General features: G+C 34.4%; 1 protein-coding gene across 7 annotated transcripts in view; it reads right to left on the bottom strand.

Annotated features, from left to right (window-relative positions):
* The window catches only part of Pfrx (6-phosphofructo-2-kinase/fructose-2,6-biphosphatase), a 72,669-nt gene that overhangs the window by 20,777 nt on the left and 37,421 nt on the right, over positions 1-14,471 (bottom strand). For 4 of the 7 annotated variants that reach the window (XM_089251054.1, XM_089251060.1, XM_089251037.1 and 1 more), the window contains exons 10-13: positions 13,570-13,674; positions 12,361-12,402; positions 5,231-5,318; positions 3,160-3,287 (exon numbers count right to left, since the gene is read on the bottom strand). In XM_089251054.1, coding sequence (XP_089107180.1) covers positions 3,160-3,287; positions 5,231-5,318; positions 12,361-12,402; positions 13,570-13,674 — 363 coding nt within the window. The remainder of the gene's footprint in view (positions 1-3,159; positions 3,288-5,230; positions 5,319-12,360; positions 12,403-13,569; positions 13,675-14,471) is intronic. The other 3 variants (XM_089251028.1, XM_089251046.1, XM_089251019.1) reach the window with 1 other exon arrangement.

The following is a 14,471-nucleotide window of genomic DNA, read 5'->3' as shown; positions in this document are numbered from 1 at the left end:
ATTTAAACTTAAGGCTGAACTTACAGTGCTGTCCTTGCCTGCCTCAAAGAGATGTAGGTAAAGTCCATATCTTCAGTTGCGTACCGAAAGTACCGCACACTATAAAGAACAAGGATAAAAAAACTGCCTCCTGAATTTGGAGCACAGTAACCCTTTTTCTTCTCTATTCACAATTTTTAAGAACTACGATTCTTAAACTTCGCGGGGGGAAAAGAACAAATTGGGAATAAAATGAATCATTTAAGGAAATTAAATTCAGTCAGTCCAGCAACACGATTAAATTGCTAAATGGTTTCTGTATAATTTCACAGGCAATGAATATAAAAAATTCAATTCTGACCACTGATCTCGGGAAATTAAAGGATAAGTTATCTCTCTTAACACATGGGTCCATTCAAGCACAGCTCGGAGACCTCACAAAAATTAGAACTAGTTCAAATTCATGAAAGAGTGCCAGGTAGGGGGAAAAAAAAAAAGAAATCACAGCACAGGAGCTCATGATACTTTTAAGATGGCCCTGTGAAGGATATCAATCTATTGTCTAGTTTGTTGATTGGTGAACAGCATGTGTGTCAATGTGCCATTGAGTAACTCTAGAACTGGATTAATTTTGATACTAAGCATGACAAAATTGATACAATTATGTTGTAAATGGAATAACATTGCAACATAGATTTAGTATAACATATCAGAAAAGTTGCCCCAACTCCTGTTCTAGTTTATCCTCTCATTTTAAAACTCAAATAAATAGGCTGAACAACATTAAAACTTTTAAAGTGCATTAACGAAAAGATAACCTCACCCATTACATTTTCCTTACCAAAAATCAAGTTGAACTAGCTCAAAAAATACCCCAAATCTACATCCAAAACCTAAGTTTAGAAATAGTCAGAACTGAAGCATTTATGGCTACAATATAGCTATGCACATCTAAAATATTTTTATGCACCATTCAATCAGCATACATATTTGACTTTAGCTATTCATTAGAAACATCCCTTACCCGACTCTGGGAAGACGGAATAAGGCTATATAATAATATTCCTTTAGGTATGAGGTATTGAAACTCCAACATGTTCCAAGTTCATGATATTATCCCAATAGCATTAAAATACACTATTTCAGTTCGTGCATTATTGTTTGATTTCTAATGCATAATAATGAAAATTTGTTTATGCATTCAAAGATAAATCACATAACAATAAAGTTATTTTTTTTAATAATTAAGTGTGACGCGACTTGAAATGCTTGACAAATGTACATTTTACAATCAACTAAACCATACCAGCAAAAAAAAATTTTGTTGAGCTCTACAGGATTTTAAAAAAGACATGGAAACTGAAGAAATGATAAAATTCATCACTCCAAAGAATATACATAGAGTGAACATCCTCTATGAATACATACAAAGAATATCCTAGATAACACAAGGAAAATATCTTTGCAGTAATCCTTGATTTTTAAACATAAGGGTATTGCAAGATAAAGGTAGAATATTTATTAAAATACAACCCCATGTATCAAACACAGCCCATTCCTCTCCATTTGGTTCATTTAATGCAGAAGTAAGGACAAATTGTCATCTATACCTCGTAATATACAGGACACAATCATAAAGTTCCCAAAAACCTGTCATTGAAAATGTAGGGGTCAAATTATGAAGATACACCATTCTGAGAAGTTGACAAAAATGCTGCATATCTGATGAGGGGGAAAAACTACTTTTTTTGTTCTTTCAAGTCTATGATCTTTCTTTCATTATTTTAATTAAAAATAGCCTGTAAAGCTTTGCAATAAATATGAAGAATATACACGGCTGAAAAGCCTGAACTAAGAAGAAAGCTTGGTGACTTAGCTGTGGAAAAAAGTTCTAAGTTTGTGAACAGCATGCTCCTTCTAAATGAACTGGCTTATGCACACATAAGTGGAAGCGCATAGCTTTTTTTCTACAAAGAAATCATATTTCAACGCAATTCAGACACCTCCTGATGTCAAATGTTGGAAACTAGTGTTAAAGAAATGAAAATGAACTGGTACAGATGAGGGCTCTTTGCTCAAGAATGCCCCTTTCCACCCCCCCCCCCTTCACCACTCCAGTCAATATTTTCACTATTTTCCAACTGCTTGTTCAAATGATAGTCATTTGTGACTGATATTTCCTCGAATAAACCAACAGCCCAAAGCACATAAATTCAGGTCAGCACTAGGACTGCATCGAATACCTAGTCAAAATGTACCTAACAAAACAAATAAATGGCTGAAATGCTAGGATCAATAAAGAGCAAAATCTTGATATAAAATTATTTTGTGAACCATGAAAAAATGTTGTGTGAAGGTATTGTTACATACTGAAGGCAACATCGAGTATGAATAATAACCATAGAGGGGTTTTTTTAGTAAAGGAAATCATTGCATGGAGAGTTTAACCTCCTCAGTCATTGTGTTGCTTATGGGAGACACTAAACATGACTTTGAGAAGAGTATCTAGCTAAATGAAAAATGCTCAGAAACAGTTCATTCTCTCACTACATAAAAAGATTCACACTCGAAAAGTACACCAGTTTGTTGTCAGTGAAGGATATCTCTCACACACACTTTTGGTAGCAATATTTATATTCTCATACTCATGTGTTGGCAGAAACTAATTCCAGCAGTTTCATAGTTAAAACGAAACAGAAAAAAACAAAATTCAAAATGACTGAGGAGGTAGAAAACTCTAAATATTAAAAAAAAAAATTTGAATAGAGTTATATGTAATTCAGTACAGAGGATATCATTTCAAAGACAATCTAGCAAGTGCCCAACTCTCTGCAAGATGAGCCACACGAAGACAATAACAATAGCCTGTGCATGTGAAAGGTGTACATAAAAGATTCACAATCGAAAAGTACACCAGTTCATTGGTGCGTAAAGGATAACCATCTCATATCTAGCCCGCAGACTAAAAAAGTTATGCACCCCTAATCTTTTGCAATAAGGATAAAAACTATAACAAACATTCTACAATGTCTGTTCAGGAAAATTCAATTGCACCTTGTACCAATGAGTAAAATATATCAGTATGTAAATTACTCGGGAGTTGAAAAAAAACCCTATCAAATTCATAATGTTTATAAATCAAAAATGATTTTAAATCAAGAAAAAAAACTTGAAACTCACAACAGGTTTGTCTCTGTGGGTATCAACAGCAGCAATTGGCAACTTGAACATCTCCATCTCGCAACCATAAGCAACAGGCGTTAGTTTGATCACAGTATGTAGTGGCACTCTTAGATAAGGTAATTCTTCTGTCAAAAATTTTCAAATTAAAGCACTTCGAATAGAACACTTGTTTCGACAAAACAGCATACATTTCATCAATGAAATAAGAATTATGAGCATGTAACAAAGCTGGTCGTTTTTGATAACTAATAGTTTATATGACTTATCAAAAAATGTAGATGTTTTGATTCAACCAGAGTGATAAAGTCAGAAAATATACATTTATACCATTAACAGTCAAAAAACAATTATTCAATATACCATTTAATTCAAATCATAAAATTTGCAGCACAATATGATCATGATCAGCTAAAAATATGTGTGCCAACTCAATGGTTAGAAGGAATCATTTCACTCAACTTTGATAATTTTATTTCTATGAGAGAATCATAGTTGAGTGACCAATGAGAAAAGATTGAAAACTGTCATACACTCAAGGGGTCCTACCATCACCTGATGCTTATGAAGGATAATCCGAGAAAGACAATCTGCTGTATAAGGAGAAAAGGTACATTTTCGTACTAGCTTGAAGCTTGAACAAGAATAGTTTTCTGTCTATGTGAAAAGGAGCGAGAAGACCCATTCACTGAGATTTGGATTATAGTATTTTACTTGCGATGGCATTGTGCTTGTGAAAAGCTAATTTTTTATTTCTTTTGAAAAACAATCACAAAAATATGAAATACTTCCATTTCATTATACGAACAGTAATTTTTCTTGCAAAATAAACAGGTGATTGACATTTTCACTCGCTAAATAAGGAATTCATTTGGCAATTTACAATAGATTAAACTAAATTTTAAATTCACATGAAAATGTACAAATGCACTCATATGAAAAAAGTTGTAAATCCACTGCAGATGATAATATGGGATATAAGCATTATTTCGGAAGAAAAATATGAACGAGAGAGATGAGGTATTTATTAAATTCTCAAAACTGTTGGCCTCGATCAATCACAATTGTTGATTCAACAATAATGCTACAGAAAGCCAAACAATTTTAACTCACCACTGCAAAAATTATATATATAGGGATAATCAAAGCCATGGGGAAGGAAACAATTCAATCTGAGCTTTTACAGAAATCATGGTACGTTTAACTTCACTGAATGATCTTGCTGAAATATCAAGAAAAACATTTGTGATTATATAAAAAAAAAAAATGTGTATTTAATTACAAAATTTACATAAAAATGAACCCCCAGCTAGCTATGCACGGAAACCTTATCCTGCTGAAGTACAATGCGACAAATAATAAGAAAAGTGATAGCAGCACCACCAAGAAAATCTTAAATGCATGCCAGTGATTGATCAGGATGAAAGGGAAAAATATTTTCCTTGTATTTTTCTCCGTGATGTCACGTGATCTTAAGAGTAATTTGCAAAGATCAGTACAGGGTTCTCCTTTAACCTAAATCTGTTGAACGATCATTGAGAATCGACCTGTCTGTATCTGTCGGATTCTTAATAAGCATTAGAAGATGGCAGGACTCCTGAGTTTCATGCATTTGGAAGCTAATGATTTAATGTAGCAATTTGTAAACTGTTGAGCTCAACGAGATAGAATTTCTTGGCAAAAACCTGGTTGCTGATACATCAATTAAACACAACCACAAATTCAACAATATTCCCTAAACCTTACAGGTTTATTAAATATTCAGCTTACTACCTGATTGTGCTGAACTTATTTCTACAATTTTTTTTTTTTGTAATTAGGTAATGAAATTGAAGCATTAGGTTTATTCCAACACCAGGGTATACTGCTATAGAAAAATTGATCATTTTTCATCTATTTTTCAATCAGACTTCTTGACCGATGTGTTGGTTTTGTTACCAAACAAGCATCATCAATGCCATTTCACCAATTAAGTGGGTTTTGACAGAAATGTAATAAAAATAATTCGAAAAATAAATTTAATTAGCATTGTAATTTGAAACACTACAATTTTAAATGCTTATGATCTTACCCGAGTTCTTATCCAAGAAGTAAGCCAAAAGACACCTCAAAACAGCTTGATGGCCAACAACTAGCACATTCTGTTGTCTTTCAAGCTCCTAGTTTCAATAACCAAAACATAAACGTGACTTAGTCATATGCAATACCATTCTTCATACAATAAAAAAAAAAGGAAACGTTTGATATAACGAGAATTTCGCTATAAAGAGTGACTGTGAAAGAGCTATATAATATTAAAGATACAAAATAATATATTCTATTATAGTGCGTCAGAAATGGATGCATTCAATATAACATCAAAAAAATATTCAAAACACCAGTTTCCCTTTCCTCACAAATTAACTGCTTAAAACTGCTGAAAAAATTTTGCACAAACTACTTCTCATGCTACCCTTTTTCACTCACATGCTATAGACATAAATATGTCTGTGGCAGTTAAGGGGTTAAACAATGATTCCCAACAAGGTTGTTAATGCCCCCTGGGGGGATGGCAGAAGCTACGGGTATAACATAGGATTCTATGGGTTAGATTGTGTTGAGGGAAAAAATTCTGGAGGGGCAATGGGACAAAAACGTCGAGAAACTATGGGTTAAACTAAGAATGGCACTCTCGGGTAATTCTCAAAATAGACACTGAAAAATCACATTTTTACAGCCTATTCGATTTTAGGCTTCCCACTACACAGACAGGATATTTGACACTTTTATTTGACTTTAGTCTCTCTGAATAACTAAGAAAGGGGTGTCTACCAAATACCTAACACAAAATTCTGTGACTTTTTCTCATTCGACAAAATGAACCATGCTGGGCTTTCTTATATCAGTGGTTTCCAAACTGAGTAGTGACCACCTATGCTGGTTTGGGTTAATACAATAAGGGGTTTTAATGAAAGATGGAATGAGAGTGAATTTTTCAAAATAAAAACATTTTATATCATTTTAATCCTTTGAAACTTTCCACTGAGCATGATGTCAATGAATATACACATATACAGAAATGCCAACATTGGCATTCAGCCCTCAGATCATGAATATCCAATACAATCCATCCGAGCATATGCCCATCTGTCAACCCTAGAACCCCCCCCCCCCACCTTCGTTTTTGTCATATCAGAGTTCCTTTGGCACCTAAAATGAAATTTTCCAAAACAAGCTCCACGGACGTGCCCACGCAAGTTGAAAGTGCACCTTGCAAATGCAAAACTACTGAACACACTATTGATCAATATTAAACTGTATGCACAACGGCGGCACAGCGTTGCAAAGTGCTGCGCCTCATAGCAAAAGTGGTCTAAATAGAATGTGTACGAATGAGCTCATTTCTTTACTGATATTACATTACAGCATGCAGACAAAACATATTGGCACGGGTAAATAAAAGAATCAAAAGAAACGTTTGTGTAAGGATACAAACATAGTCTGGCAGATTTTCCAATTCTGACAGTTAATGCCCCATTCACCCATGCAGAGAAGCACAGTAGAGGGCTGATCGGGTTCCAGCCCAGGGACTAAAGATAATTCTCAATTTTTTTTTCTTCATACTATCACTATACGAGGCCCGCAAAAAATATGGCCTGGGCCTGTTGAAGATCTCAGCTTAGGACAGCTTCTTTACGTAACTGCAGGATGTGGTTCTCAAACTTTGGAAGACCGCAGTACAGTTGATTGCTTTTTCTTCATTGGAAGCCTTGCCATACACACGATTAATAGAAAATAAATGGGTAAAAATGAAATAAACCACTCATGGGCTGATGTCAGGGCCAGACGATTGAGAAACTGCACTATAACGGGGCCTTCGTGTGATGTTCATTTTCCCCTTCTTACTCCAGTAAGAGGGAAAAATCATGATGGCCCAGACTACACCAACCCAGGACCCTTCCAAAAGAAAGGAATTCACATGTTCCTTTTCCTAATCACATTTTCTGAAGTCCAATATAAGATGCTTGTTATTTGCTTGTCTATCTACAATCACAAGCTTGTCACCATATTCCATTGGTTCTCTTTTGTCAGCTGCCTCCCTTGCGTAATTCATAGTTTATAGGCGACTCTCCCAAAAAGTTAAGCAGATATTTTTCCATATAAAAGAACCAAATCAGAGCATAAATAAGCCCACAAATCAGTATCTTCAGCTTGCCACGACACTCCTAGGAGCCGCAACACACTTTTAGAAACACTCTGGTATTCCTCCAAATTCAGCCTAAATGTTGCGTCACAACACAATTAGTGGCGAATGAATCCAATGTTTGTCTTCTCTTGAACTCTCGTTCTGTCACATGTGCATACTTTACTAACTAGTTATAGCAAATGACAAAATTGCAAAGATAGACTCAATTAGAAAAGAAAAACTTTCTTCCTGTGGTGGGGGGGGGGGGGGGAATTGGTCCCTTTTCACTTGGTTCTCAAAAGGACTGAAAGGGCTGCAGCCTCGAAGCCCGGGACAACCACCATCATTGTTTTTTTATGATTTAAATTTACTATAGAGCTCCCCCTCCTCAGTGAAAACTCTGGCTTGCAGAACCGCCAAAGATCCAACAGCCCTGCTTCACGATGTTGGGGGGGGGGAAGGTCATGGCCTTTCTATAGAAAACCAATATTGTTCCCAAGAGAACTCCCAACTGTCATGCCAGTCACCCCCACAAGGAATTAAAACATGATCCTAAGAACATTGCTTTAAGGGAATATTACAGATGTTGAAAGTTCCTGACAAGCAAAGAAAGAAAAGTTTTTTGTTCAACCAGTCTAAATAGCTTTTTTGCCCCACCCATATAATGTCTGCCCCAATGTAAGGTGGCTACATAATATTGGCATTGTTCTTTTTGTTGCTTCTCACCCATCCCCATCCCTCTGGGACGAAAAAAGTAAATGAAACCTGAGAAGAAAATATTAAATGCTACAGCTTCTCCTAGATTTTATGGAAAAAAATCGAAAAGTTCTCTGAAGAATCAAAAAAAATCTGACCTTCACTTAAATTTTGTGACCTTTTTTTCATTCCGTGGCTTTTCTGGGACTTTGTACCTTTTTCATGATAGACACCCTGTAAGACAGTGTCACTTCCAGGGCTTATTTGACTAGAAATCGCTGTTTAAAGTTGTTGCTGATGGAGTAAACAAATGCTAAAAACTTTCTGATTAGAGGAAAATGTTAACGGGTCTTATACTGCCATGAAAGTGAGGAAGATATAACAATTGAAAATTTTAATTGTTTGGTTGGTCAGTTCAATTGCTTTGATACTAAATTCTATATACAAATAAATTGGAATCAACTGCGTTTACAAGACCAAAATTCAATTTCACAACTGGAGTTTCTTCATTCGCTAATATTACAACCAAACAATCTAAAAAACATTTTAATGCAATGATAAAGCAACTGCTTTCAACAATTTACAACCTGAGAGAGCAAAAAATTAAAATTCCTCCTAACGAGAAGTTTGTTATAGTGATTATTTTTATGACTGAGCCCATTATATATACACCAAATACATACACATATATACATACACATATATACATACACAATATATATATATATACATACATATACACATACATATATATCATAGCTGCCAACTTTTGAAAATGAAAATTCGGGAGATTTTCGCGCAAACCCGTATTTTATGCTAAAACTCCTCCCTAATAAATACAATAGGGATTTTTCCAAATAAAATAGGGATTTTCCAAACATAAAAGTTAAAGCGTAGGGAATAAAATCCCTACTGAAGTCAAATTAAAACAGGGATTTTACACACATGGAAGTTATAATAATAACTTGGGAATAAAATTCCTACGCAAAAAACAAGTGAAATTGGAGGCCAAAACTTCAATGATGTAAATATAAATATTGTGTTCAATCAGAAACGCTGTGAACAAACATTCTGCGCGAATGACCCCAAAATCATCGGAAGATGAAGGAAAACACCGTCAATTTTTGAAGAACACTGACTTTTTGTGACACTTGCTTGATGTTTTTTTTTTAATTTCACATGAGTGATGATGGCAGTCTTTCCATGACCGATGTTTATGTCCGTAACACAACTTGTACAAAAAGGAAAAGTAGGCCCTCTTCTGGAACGTTTGATGGAAGGAAATTCATCGGAATAAGTATCTTTAAAATTGATTAAATATGTTTTTGCTTATCATTATTCATGCTTTGTTATATCGCACGTACGTAACTTCAACAAAAGAAATTTTCACCATATACGCGTCACTAGAATCTTCGATTATTATCCAGGACTATTGGCTGCTAAGCCATTTCCCTGCACGATAAGACAAACAACTTTCTTGTTACCATCAGAGGGTTTGTAAAATTTCCTTAAAAAGGGAATTTCCCCATTTACGACGTGTGACGTCATTTCGAAAGGGGAAAAGTTCATGCCCCACAAGAAATTCCTTAGGGATTGTTTTCATAAGCGGGGATTTTTTTTACTGAAGTAGGGAATTTTTAGGGACAATTAGGGATTTTTGTGATTTTCGTAAAAATTCGGGAGATTTAAGAACTTTTCGGGAGGTCGAGCGATGAAGCTAAAATTCGGGAGATTCCCGAAAAATTCGGGAGACTTGGCAGCTATGATATATATATATGTATGTATATACACACACACACACATACATATTATATATAACACAGCATATTAAATTTAAGGATATACATTGACAAATTGTTTTGATTGATCAGACAATGTGTGCTTAATAAGCTGATGGATCACTTAGGGGTCATTAAAATATTATGTCAGCATCAATTAGGGGGTTCCGATTTGCTACAAAGGGGGGAGGGAGTTTGAATGATGCTTACATCATAAACCACCCTTTATAAAAATATAAAATATTTTTTTAATGGAATTTTACTCAGGGCACCAAAAACGAGAAAAATCTTTCACTAGTTTGTGGGCACCTGAACTAACATTTTCCCTAATGATAAATCCCCTAGAGAGCCACTTTAACGATCTCTAAATGTTTCACGGATCCTTCAAGTAATCCGGAAATGTCCTGGCTGCTTAAGTGCTCTGGAACTGTGCAACGCATCAGTCCAGTGATCCGTAATTATGCCTCGGATCACTTAAGTAATCTGGGAATGTTCCGCAGGTAACTTGAGTGACATAGAACCACACTGGGGGCTGCTTAAGTGCTCTAAAATTGTGCTGCATGTCAGTCAAGGGATTTATAAATGTGCCACAGATTATTTAAGGTATCCGACTACCTTTCTTGTCACTTTTCTTTAAAATGGTTCTGGAGTGAACTTCAATTACATTTTTTGATAGAAAGTGTTTCGAAATGGTGAAAATAGAGACATTTTGGTCTACCTATTATATTTACTATGAAAAAGTCGTTTTATGTCAAATTTTAGGCAAAATTCATGTGATATTGAAAACACGATTGCAAAAACTTTTATTAATGAAATGCTTTGTGATTTTCACAGTGCATTTAGCTAGTAATGTTGCAGGTTTTGAACCAAAATTTAAAGGATTGCATGATATACTCATAAGTTACACCAAAATATGTTTAAGTACGTGTGAATTTTTTGAAATTTCATCCTACATTTTGTCTATAAACACTGTAATTCACAAAATGTATGTGATAGACCTTAGATTTTGGTTTAAAACCTCAACAATATATAGCAAAATATCACATTAAAATTTCGTAAGGATGCAATGCATCAGTTTTTACAAATCATGTCACAAAGTCAAGTAAAATGTCAAAAATAACAATCTTTAAAGTCTTAACACGTTTAAAGTCTTTATTCGCGTATTACTTGTATGTAAAAACGCAACACCAAAATGAACGTAACTTTGATTTTAAGCATCATATAAACAAAACAAGGCCTGTTTTAGAATCACAACAAATAGGGCTTTAATAATAATAAAAAAAATGAAAATATATATTTTTTCTTCCAAAATGACGTTTTCAACGTAGTCGGATACCTTAAGTGTTCTGGAACTGTGTCGCAGGTTAGTTAATTGATCTTTAAATGTGCAACGGGCTTACTTCAGTGATCTGAAAATGTGCAACGGGCTTACTTCAGTGATATGAAAATGTGCCACGGGCTTACTTCAATGATCTGAAAATGTGCCACGAGCTTACTTCAATGATCTGAAAATGTGCCACGGGCTTACTTCAGTGATCTGAAAATGTGCCATGAGACACTTAAGCAATCTGTAAATGTGCAGCTTAGTTCATTTTTACAAAATCGGGTTTGAGGGACAAGCCTTCAGGGCCACATTTGGTCCGCAGGTCAAGGGTTTACCATATATGGCTTAAAGAGTGGGTCACAATGGATTTCCTTAAAGAGAAATTTTGTGTTCTTACCCTTCATATAGCACTGAAATTAACAGAAATTGATTATTATATTGATTATTATTATTGAAACATATGAAGGTATTTTTAAAAAATTTTTTTTTTACATTAAAAACTTTTTTTCCATCTGGGGAGGAGCCCGAGCCCTCTGTGCCTCCCAACTTCTGCGTATGTTTCTGATCAAACCAATATGTGTTAGGAGGTCGAGGTAATGCTGACGAAATTTTGCTGACAAGGGGGGAGGGGTCAAAAATGGCTAAAAATTTGTTGACTTGAATGACCCCTTACTGACGATTTGTCATTTAAGAGAAAAGAAATTCTTTGGCATATATGAAGATGTATACATTTTGAATATTTGCACAGTATAAGGGCTAAACAGCGAAGTAATACATTTTCATTATTAGTTGGATACAAGTCCCTTAGCAATACAAGATACCATTATAAAATTGTTGTATAAAAAAATATGCATCAAGAGTTGAGTTCAAAATGAGATTTATAAGCCAAAGTTATTGCATAACCACATCTGAACAAATTACGCATATGAGTCAAGCTGAACAAAACAGAGAAAATTTATTTCTATCAATTCTATAGTTAACTTTTGGGCGAGATAATCAAAAAAAGAATAACGCAAGTAAACCCAAAATATAAAGAAAAAATGTTTCATATTTCGGGTTTACTTACATTTTATTATGTAGGGAATTAATTTTTAATAAAAAATAAATTTATGAAAGTGATTTAGTTTTCAAGAGAAGTTCTTTCCTGCACCCAAATATAGTCTGTCATCTTTCCCAAATGTAACAAGAGTTATTGTGCACATCAGAAATCATGAAAGACAATGGACAAATACACTTACCATAATAACAGGTTCTAACCTGGATACCAAATCTTCGTATGACTAGAAAGAAAATTTATGAAAAATGAATTATAAATGGGAAACATGATAGAAAATCTGTTTAGTAAAACACCTAACAGTTAAATAATTTAGGAGCATGTCCTTAAAGAATTCATTTGCATAGAATGGAAATGCCCATGCAAAAGATATGGACAAAATAAAACATTGCACATTTATAACTATTATTTACAAAGATATTATGTGAAAAATATATATCTTCATCTTATAATAAAAACCTAGTACATGATTTTTTTTTTGAAGATTTTTTTTTTGAAAATGACTGAGTTTTAAATTCAGAACATATCTCACTTATTACAGCATTTAAAAAAAATTGTGAATCCTGCTCTCTATAGAGAAAAATAAACCCCAATTTTTTTTATTTTTTTTTTGCTCTTCCAGTGAAGCTTGTAATTTATATAAAGGGCTTTCATTGTAAGGTGATATGAAAATTTCGACCAATATCAATCTTTTCTCTCAGCCCTAGAAATGCCAAAATAGAGATGGTCCCCCAAAGTCAAAAGCAGAGTCGACTGATCTAATGTCTATTCACATATACATCATCATGCCCCTTCCTTTGAGACTTTCAAAATCTATCTCCACCTATGAATTTCTTCGATTTCAGATTGCTGCGCTTGGGTATAATTAACATCTATATATTTGTTATAGACATTTTATATTTGCCACCTCATTGGGTGATTGTGCTTGTTGTGACTTTGAATATGTATTCATATGTTTATTAAAAAATATATGAAGTATATTGTTTCTAAAATATAGTCGAACCCTGATTCAATACTACCATTTATCACATAAATCTGGTGCTATAATGTGTGGCCTTACATCAAATCATAGTCACAGTTTAATGTGTGTAAAGCCTAGAAATGGAAGTTTTGTTCATTAAAAATTTGTCACAGCAGGTTTAGTACGACATGGGGGAAAGGGCAGGGCCGCCTTAACAGCATCGTGGGCCCCCGGGCCAAATGATTCTTCTGAGGCACTATGTGGTGAATTCTCTGAAATTCCAACCGCATTTCATTTTTACGAGGCTCCTTTTCTCTGGAGGCCCCAGGTGGCCCGGGTGGGCCCATGCGTTAAGACGCCACTGGGAAAGGGAGTGTTACAACAGGGTTAAAAGACTAGTTTCTGGAAAATTTAAATGTAAAAAAGCCTTACCTCACCCCTTGGATACCGGTAATGAAACTTATCCTGATCCCGAGCCGCAAACTCATCTGGATATTTTTCTTGGATTTCTTCGTAAGTCATCTCTTCACAAATACCCTATGAAATTATAAACATGGTGTAAACTTTTGGAATTATTCACAAAATTACAGTGATACAATTTAAACCAGCTGTCTGCAGTAAATGGTACGTTTATTAGCAAAACTGTAAGAATGTTGTACAGAAATTTCGAAAATTTATTTATTTTTTAATTTTTTAAAATTTACAAAAAAAAAAAAACTGGAGATTTTGGGGTTCCAAAAATCCTCATTTGTGTGAAGAGAAACCACTGCATTCGCCTAAAGTTACTGCATGGGCTGCGGTATGCACCAGAGGCATTATCAGCCCCTTCTTCGTGCGAGAAACGACTACTACTGAACATTACGTTACAATTTTGGAACAATTTGTCAGCACACATGGCGCATACCACAGCCCATGCAGTAACTTTAGGCGAATGCAGTGGTTTCTCTTCACACAAATGAGGATTTTCGGAACCCCAAAATCTCCAGTTTTGTTTTCTTTTTTTAAATTTTAAAAAAAACTAAATTTTCGAAATTTCTGTACAACATTCTTACAGTTTTGCTAATAAACGTACCGTTTACCGCATAATTCTATTGATCTTTGTTGTAGAGATATTTAATTTTGATATTTAATACTAGTTAAAAAAAAAGTTTGAGTATATTTTGTATACTGTCATTCATAGCATAACATGAATGAAAAATCCACTGGAATGTAGATGGGACAAATTCTCTTGTATCAAATTTTGTTATTTAATTTTTTTCTCTTCTTTGAATGTGAAAACTTTTTCCTGTTTTGAAGTTTTTCCTGCTTAAATTAATTTTAAGATGGGTTGTGGA

Source organism: Pholcus phalangioides, unplaced genomic scaffold (genome assembly GCF_987345545.1).
Source record: "Pholcus phalangioides strain wild (caught in Gottingen) unplaced genomic scaffold, Ppha-v1.0 ptg000003l_1, whole genome shotgun sequence".
In the NCBI taxonomy this organism is placed as follows: Eukaryota; Metazoa; Arthropoda; class Arachnida; order Araneae; family Pholcidae; genus Pholcus; species Pholcus phalangioides.
Note: the sequence above shows the minus strand (reverse complement) of the source record. Positions and strands in the feature narration are given on the sequence as shown.